Source organism: Mycetomoellerius zeteki, unplaced genomic scaffold (genome assembly GCF_001594055.1).
Source record: "Mycetomoellerius zeteki isolate Tzet28-1 unplaced genomic scaffold, Tzet1.0 scaffold155, whole genome shotgun sequence".
Classification (NCBI taxonomy): Eukaryota; Metazoa; Arthropoda; class Insecta; order Hymenoptera; family Formicidae; genus Mycetomoellerius; species Mycetomoellerius zeteki.
The window spans coordinates 3,871,551-3,879,791 of record NW_017256500.1 but is presented as its reverse complement, the minus strand read 5'-3'; the positions used below and the strand labels follow the sequence as shown (position 1 = coordinate 3,879,791).

At 34.5% G+C, this 8,241-nt stretch overlaps 3 protein-coding genes across 5 annotated transcripts in view; 2 read left to right on the top strand and 1 right to left on the bottom strand.

The window, feature by feature from the left end:
• The first annotated feature begins 2,355 nt into the window (after positions 1 to 2,355).
• On the top strand, positions 2,356 to 4,959 carry LOC108720736 (uncharacterized). Its single transcript, XM_018444879.1, has 4 exons — positions 2,356 to 2,870; positions 3,923 to 4,099; positions 4,529 to 4,643; positions 4,726 to 4,959. The coding sequence occupies exons 1-4, from the start codon at positions 2,807 to 2,809 to the stop codon at positions 4,838 to 4,840; spliced, it is 471 nt and encodes a 156-aa protein (XP_018300381.1). The 5' UTR covers positions 2,356 to 2,806; the 3' UTR covers positions 4,841 to 4,959.
• A 615-nt stretch (positions 4,960 to 5,574) lies between these two features.
• Positions 5,575 to 8,241, top strand: part of LOC108720795 (uncharacterized) — a 3,804-nt gene continuing 1,137 nt past the window's right edge. Inside the window, exons 1-4 of one of the 3 annotated variants that reach the window (XM_018444982.1) lie at positions 5,575 to 5,859; positions 6,108 to 6,290; positions 6,739 to 6,848; positions 7,218 to 7,341. In XM_018444982.1, coding sequence (XP_018300484.1) covers positions 5,698 to 5,859; positions 6,108 to 6,290; positions 6,739 to 6,848; positions 7,218 to 7,260 — 498 coding nt within the window. In that variant the 5' untranslated portion in view covers positions 5,575 to 5,697 and the 3' untranslated portion in view covers positions 7,261 to 7,341. Of the gene's footprint in view, positions 5,860 to 6,107; positions 6,291 to 6,738; positions 6,849 to 7,217; positions 7,509 to 8,241 lie in introns of those variants that run through there. The other 2 variants (XM_018444981.1, XM_018444980.1) reach the window with 2 other exon arrangements.
• Positions 7,792 to 8,241, bottom strand: part of Su(fu) (suppressor of fused) — a 4,991-nt gene continuing 4,541 nt past the window's right edge. The window contains 2 exon segments of the mRNA XM_018444975.1: positions 7,792 to 8,057; positions 8,199 to 8,241. The exon segment at positions 8,199 to 8,241 is cut by the window's right edge and continues 24 nt beyond it. Of these exon segments, the coding sequence (XP_018300477.1) occupies positions 7,992 to 8,057; positions 8,199 to 8,241 (109 nt within the window). The 3' untranslated portion in view covers positions 7,792 to 7,991.

Here is an 8,241-nt window from a genome sequence, read left to right as displayed (position 1 = left end):
AACTATATATATAGTTACTGTTATTATTATTATAGCAGTAATAATCATAATTATAGTAATATATAATTATAGTTACAAATACCAAACATTTTTCTCTCTGTGCAATGTAAACGAACTTTTAATTATACCTGTATTAAACATCAGATACATAATTGAAATTTTTATAATACCGATATATATAATTTCACGGCATACCATTAAATACTATACTGTTATATATCATTGAATTAAATTTGAAGTTTATTACGTACTTATAACGTAGGAGAAAATCAGGTACAACACATTGGGTTTCTTCAAGATTTCATTTTCATTTTCAGAAAAATGAAATTCTAAATGTAATATACATGATATGAAACATTACTCTTATATTCTTTTAATCACTATTTATAATTGCTCTTTAAAACACTCGTTTAATCGTATTTTTCTAAAAATGAAAATAACTAAGATTTTTACATTTTTAAATGTCATTATCTTGTTCTTGTAAATTGGACAGAAACGTGATATAGGGACAGAAATATTTTTTTAAACCATGTTTTCTGATAGGTTCCACTTGTCGGTACATATGATTTTAACGCTATATCTTACCCTGCTTCCATAGTTTTTAATCAATTTCCTAATATAAGTACTTTTCGAAATAGAAAATCGTTCATTTGTCTCTCTTATATTATCATTTTCTTATTTCTTGAAGATATAATCTTTACATGGCTGACGCTGGACGCTTATTTTTGGCATTAAGACAGGTCATGTAATCAAAATAGACACTTGATATTCGTCAATTTTTACCACGAGTAAGAATATTCTTACATCGTGATCAAAATGTTAGAGTATATTCTTACATTGTAATTTTGACTACGTGATTTATTTCAACGCTAAGAATATGCGTCGAACGTCAGCATGAAATTAATACCTTAACAGCTAATATCTCTTTATCCTATTTGTTTATCTTCCCCATATTTATTTCTAATAAGACACAACAATCAGAAGTCTCGCTGATTGCTCACAATTAAATTGTCCGATATCGTCTGCCACCTCATTGTCCAACTATCCGAAACTGACCCACGAAAAAGCAATGTATGAAACAAGCAGCTTTATAAAACAAGAAAGATTTAAACTCACTATTTAAAGAATAATAGATGCTGTTTTGTATTGATGAACTAAAAATGAAATTCTACTTATACTTAGGCCCAGTTCCGCAACTCACAATTACCGATTCAACTTATTCCTCATCTCTTTCTTGAATATGACAATATAAACACAGAATAGAACAATTATATATAACGTCGTACAAGTTACATAAGTTATATACATGTTATATAAATATTATATATATTTTGTGTTTGCTGAATACATATAGATTCGAAATTAATTAATTGTAATTATATTATTGTATTAACTTATAATTAATACATTATTTTTGTAATAAAATTTTTTTAATAAAATATGCATCAAGCACCTATAATCGATAGTATTAACATATAGTAATTTTTAATATTGTAATTTTATAAGAATAAAAGTATACAATTGTTGGTCAAATTAATTATTTCAGTCTGCTTTGAATTTATTTTTTCATCCAATACTTCTATCCTTCCAATACTTTCAATTCAATTAAACACTCTGTTAGACACGCTACTTTATTTAATTTAAAGTTGTCGAAAATATTCTCTTGTGATTTAAGTTTTTGCAAAATTTATTAGAAGACCATGATACCAAAATTAGATTAAAAATTCAGAAATTGTCTTGGTTTATATATCATCACGTCTTCGGACAAATTCTTTAAAAAAGTTATTTATTTATAAATGTATGTTTGTGATCTAATAGATATTTTGACTTTACACACACACACACACACACACACACACACATACTTCTTTTCGCGTGCAATCTTTATATAAACATTTAATTTAATTTTCTAAAGACTATAATAGATTGAGCCTCATTTTTTAAAGAACGATCTTTTAATTTTTTCAAATGGCGTATCTGTTTAATTATCCTTGAATTCGTCATTCTTTTAAATCATCATTAATTTTATGTTCAAGTCCTAAGAAATGTGCTGCATTCTTCTCATATATTCTACTTTGCTATTGATCTTAGCCTTACCGAAAGGAATGGAAACATATGAGGTCTTGGATTCTTCTAGCATCTTGAAGATATCAGGTCACGATATATTTAGAGCACTACAGACAAATTATAAAAGTATAACAAAATAAATGAACAAGGAATCATGAATCCACATACTTTCGTATTTTTTTTCACACTATCATCCATCGTAAATTCTAACTGCACCCACTATTCGCGTGTCGCACGTATGTACGTGTTTCAGGGTGGGATCATGCGAGGAGCGTTCAGGATGGAGTGTAAAGACCAAGTCGAGCCCGATCTCGCGCGGTCGCTGGACGGCGACAGATGAGGACCTACTGCCGTCGGTCGGCGACGGTGTTAGACTAAAGTCCATCGATCACCCTTAAATCTTCGGCGAGGGCGAGATCGAGGTCTGTACGACGACGAGCCGTGAATCGCCTTGGCAACCAGCCGTCAAAACATTGTGTACATTAATAACGTCGACGAAACGCGATCGGGAGAGCCGTCCGGCCAGTCACTCGGTGCCCTGTGAATTATTCTACCCTGCGACGACGACCGCGACGACGTTGGACAATCGGCTGGGAACGATTGGAGAACGTCGGGTCCGCGACTGAGATGGTCTCCAGCGTGAAATCCGTTCGGTATCGTCATAATCCGGGATGTAGAAGCTGACGTCAACGAGAGTGCGACTCCATCGGGAACCAGCGCCTCCGGGTCGCTCCGAAGCATGAACGTAGGGAATCCCCGGATCATTTGTCTCGCGCTCACCGTCCTCGCCTTCTTCCAAAGAGGTCGGTAGACGATTAAGTGCCGAAGTAGTCGCGATCTTGCGAAAATAGGCAATCGCAATCTTTCTTAGTAACGAGATCTAAAGAGTGATATAAACGATGAACTATCTGCGAATCTCGCGTGAAGATCGATAATCGGATTGCACACATTGCTTTCGAGGACAAGTTGTTAACGCGCGACGTGTATAGTTCGTGCTGTTTTATATATAAAAATAGCTCGCTTGAGCTCCGAGACCACCTTATAGATCACTGAGATCTCTCCTCGACATAAAAATTCCCTGATGATATAAAAATTCTTTAATAGTCACTCCTTATCAATGGCAAGTGAAATTTTGATTCAAGAACAAAACGTTCAAACGAGAGATGTGAGATTGCTAAATTTTATTTATACCGCATTCTTAATTTCCTGATGATATAAAAATTCTTAAAGGGATGCTGAAGTGACCAAATTATCAATATTACTAATATATTACAATCGTAAAAAAATTTCCGAATTGACTAAATGGAATAAAAAATCCTTTACAGGATTAAAATGGATGCAAAATTAGGAGGTGGTGCAGTGGACTTAAATAAAATAAAAAAAAGTTAAAAACTTACTTAACTTTTTTTCGATTTTGTATAAAGTCCATTGCACCACCTTCTAATTTTGCGTCTACTTTAATTTTGTAAAAAGATTTTTGATTCCGCTCAGATTCGGAGATTTTTATATGACTATAATGTCAATAATTTGATTACTTCGCAGCATTCTGTTAACATTCGTTCCTTGCCATTGGCAAATGAAATTTTGTATCTAGAATAAAACGATCGAGCAAACGAGATGTCCCAAACAGGAGAGATGTTAGATTGTCATTTTATTTATCGCATTCTCATACCTAATTCCCTGATGATATAAAAATCCTTATCACCTGCTCCTTATCATTGGCAAGTGAATTTTGTATCTAGAACGAAACATTGGAGAGATGTTTCTGCAAATACGAAAGATGTCAGGTTGCCAAGTTTTATTTATCGCACTCTTTTTCGTTTCGCTTTACGAGTGCAACTTGCTTATTTCGCAGGGTGGGCCATCGACTGTTTCAAATGTGTCTCGATCGATGGCGACAACAAACCCTGCGATGACCCATTTCACAACAATGGGAGCCGCGCTTTCTTGGAGTCGCCCTGCTTAGGGGGTAGAAAAGGTCGGGATGGCCTCTTCCCAGCGACCGCTTGTCTCAAGATTGCCGGCGTGTATGGTAATAAACCCAAGTTACCGTGACATGATATACTATTTTTATTCATTTTTTCATATCTTTATTATGTTAAAATCGACCATCCTTTACAGAAATCTAATTTAATACTCAAAATAAGTAATTAATCACTTATACCTTCTAGAGTATTAAGTCTCTGTAAAAGGTGAGAATTTTATGTTGACTTAAATACATTAAACTGTATCTTAATCGACTTGAAAATTCATTGACTTTAACCCAATTTAATACTGGAAATTACTTATTTTGTATTAAATTAATTATTTTTATTATTTAATACCGGAAATTTGTTTCTTTTCTATTAAACTGCTTTTAATATCCAAAATAAATAATTAATGACTCTAAATTTTTGCAAGAAGTGAAAGTTTCGTCTTGACAAGTATATTAAATTGTATCTTAATTGACTTGACGGCTTAGATGAATCCGGTGTGACCTTGATGGTGAGGGGTTGCGCATTGGACAGCGGAACCCTGACAACGGATTCCGAGATTATCAGAATGTCCCACTGCGGTGGTTTCTACTTCGACGACAAGTAAGACGAACTATATAAAAACCGAAATGAAAGACCGGAAGTTGAAATTTATTATTTTTAAACATTCACGAATACCTCGTAGGTACGTGCGCGGATGTGTGCAATCTTGCAGCGATGCGGACGCGTGCAACGCGTCGTCGAGGAATCTCGCGCCGCTGATCGTCCTCGTGTTGCCGATTCTCGCGGGACTCGCGTGATCTACTTACACTCCGCCACGCGAATGCGATCAGACGTTTTTTCGAGAACTAGATGATTTGGGTTGCAAAATTCATTGTTAATGCTGAAAATCTATAGTACACGTTATGAGCATTACAGATTTTCAGCACTAGCAGTGAATGCTGGCCTCTCTCTCTCTCTCTCTCTCTCTCTCTCTCTCTCTCTCTCTCTCTCTCTCTCTAGAAGAGAGATCGACGGACGACATTGAGAGATTACAACAGCGAGCGCGTTGTAGTGGATATTAACGATGATCTTTCTCATTAAATCTTATAATACGATGCATTAAGCAGACCACATAGTGAATATACTGCCAGATTTTGATTAATAAGCTATAGTCTCTCTCGTTATTTTCAAGCAGCAATCCACGCGCCATTTACTCTAGCTATCACTGGTTATATGTGCGATACATTGATTGTAATTACAGCTTCATATTGCTTCATCAATAAAGCAGATTTTGAAATTGTTAAATGAACCCTCTTATTCTTTAGTCGGTATTCATAATCTGTTCTTATTTTAAAATCACTTAAATATCCAAAGTTAATTAATATGATTGGCTTATGACGTCTTAAAAATGTACATACTTATATACTTAAAACAATCTTAAATATAACAACCGACTATGAATACCAATACTTTGTTCTTTTTCTTGTAAGAAATATGCAGACAATTTCAGACAGCGCAATAAGCTCCATCGCTTTTTGTTTTATTCAAATTAACCACCTACTTCTCTAACTCTCTCTGTCTTTCTCTATTATTTTGAATGATTGACGCGACTGCTTCAGTTTTGATTCATGAAATTTTTATGGCAAAGTATAAATCTTAACAGCAATGACCGATCATGAAAAACCGAATATCCAGTATCTCCGATCAATTCGTAAATCTTTTGTGGCGAGCCGCTTGTTGGATCTGGGAGACCATCGAGCTCATCCTGATCATCATATTTGACTGTTTAGCGAGGCTAATTGAGCTAGTACTCGTGATGATGAAATTAATATTTCAGGTGACAATAATGCGCTTATACAGTAATTACATTTTAAATATATCGTGAATAAGATTGTATATCCAATATCCATCGATTCGAAACGAAGGTTAAACAGATAAAAATACCTTTTTAAAACTGGAATTAGAGACGCATTTTCTAATTCATTTCAAGTGATCGGAAATGTGCAATAAAAAGAATAGTATATATTCATATATACATCCTATTTGAAGAAAATCTATAAGAATATTAAATAACTAGATTTTTAGGTGATCTGCTTCGTCAGAGATTTGTGCATTGACGCGATGCAGACCTTCGCCAATGTTTTTCGAGGAATCGTTAATGTCATTAGCAACATCAGCTGCGATGACGTCGAGGACTTCGCTTCTGCCTGCATTGTCATTGCTTTGTGCACCGGGGCCGTTAAGATGTTCATGAATCTTCTTAAGAGGGTACATACTAAGTATCTCGCGATAATCATTGTTGTCAACAATGGCTGACGATTCAACCCGATAATCCGAAGGGTTAAGAGTCGCTCGCAAATTAGTAAACAATCGCACTTATCAGTTTTGAGCTCTACAGAAAGTACATAAAAAAAAATTGTTATTTTTATGTCTTATATCTGAGATACTCAAATTTTTAACGGTCCAAGTTTCAAAGAATATAATTCCATTTTATTTCCCAATCAAGGCCAAAACGGGATTTCTCGCACTTAAAAAAATAAATAAGAAAGGAAAAATCTTTTTTAAATTTTTTTTTACTTTGTTTATGTAACAATTATTAAAATTTTTTATAAGATAAAATATATCTTAACAGTACGTCTCGTTTTGACCGATACTGTTCTCCATTGCCATCACTATATTGTGCGATCGCTTGCAAATGTGGTACCCTGCTTTTTAGAATCGTCAAAGAAAGCGAAGTGCAGGTACTTTAAACTGTTCGTGCGCGTGTCTCGCAAGGAATACCGCTGCCGTCGGTGTGACATGGGAAAACTACGGTGCAAAAACCAGGTAAACTACTTTGTAGACTACTCTTGCGACTGATATTAATCGATCGAGATCTAGAGATCCGCGCGTTGTCGCATGGTGCATTATCTGGTTTTTGATCCGACAGAACGTCGCGTTAAACATTTATTTAATGCGGACGTTTTTAACGGCTCTTTTTGTTTATATTTTATGCATAAATGCAAAACTTACCCGACGGCGAGATTATCTCATCATAAGAGTTATCGGAATGCAGGGAAAATAGACTTATCGCTGCGATTTGAAGACTGCAAACTTGAAGATATGTACCGCGATTTTCGTACGTCAAAAAAACGACCATTCGCATTCGATGCTTTGACAAGTGCGATTGATTTCAATGTCATATCGATACTTTAGAATCCCCACACGAAGCTGTTCAATATGTTTGGGCAACACGTGACGCAAAGCGGCAATAATAACAATCCGACGGCGAGGAGTCACAGCCAGGATGCGTGTCTTCGCGAGAGGAAGACAGGCAGGAGGCCAAAGAAACGAAATAACAGGCGATATCGATCAACGTCATAAAAGAATAACTGATATGATTACGTAAGATTTTCTTTGTGAAGTACGAATATCTCTATAAGATATATTTACATAAACGTTTATTATATGTAACAATGTGTAAGGCGCATCTCAAATTTCGTCGTAAAATAGCATATATAATTTACGTCGTATTATGTACATAGTGAAGTATATATAAAAAATTTGTAACACTTTTTTACATACCGTTTTTCCATTGATATAACAATATGTCAAGTTAAACAATTTAACAAACGTTGTAGAAATTTTTCATGTATATAAGCATGCATCAATTTGTAAAAGAGAGACGTTGGAACGTTTATACATATAGAAAAATACATCACTTTTTTGTAAAAAAAAAAAAAAAAAAAAACCGCATCTGAAAACATGCGCAAATCTCTGCTTTCGCACATTGATGAATATTTAAATGCGTAGGATAACATTTATAAATTATAAAATCTTACGCTAGAGAGTCATGGGAAACGTCGTAGTTATAAATAAAAAGATTCGACCTACAATGAGGCTCGATAATACTTTCATTGTCCTATCTTTAACTTAAATATATTTAATCAGAGTGAAGAGTAGTCTTCGTGGATTGCATCATTGGATAGTTTAATCATTGATGATGGTGATGACTAAATTATGTTCCGGCCAAGAAAATGTCTTTGGCAATTGGATCTATAATAAGATATATTAAGCATATATAAAATATTCAGCAATCTCAACATCGATGTTCCGAAATAATTAAACAAGACTTCTTAAATGCATATCACCGTTTTAATAATCTTATCAAATTAAAGCAATCTCACACGTTGTTACCTTATCTGGAGCGTTCAAAACTTGAAACTCTTCGGCCATTTTC

Coding starts and splice junctions, on each gene's coding strand:
- LOC108720736 (XM_018444879.1), top strand. CDS start 2,807: ATGAACGTAGGGAATCCCCGGATCATTTGTCTCGCGCTCACCGTCCTC. Junction 2,871..3,922: donor CCTCGCCTTCTTCCAAAGAG/GTCGGTAGACGA, acceptor CTTATTTCGCAG/GGTGGGCCATCGACTGTTTC. Junction 4,100..4,528: donor CAAGATTGCCGGCGTGTATG/GTAATAAACCCA, acceptor TTGACGGCTTAG/ATGAATCCGGTGTGACCTTG.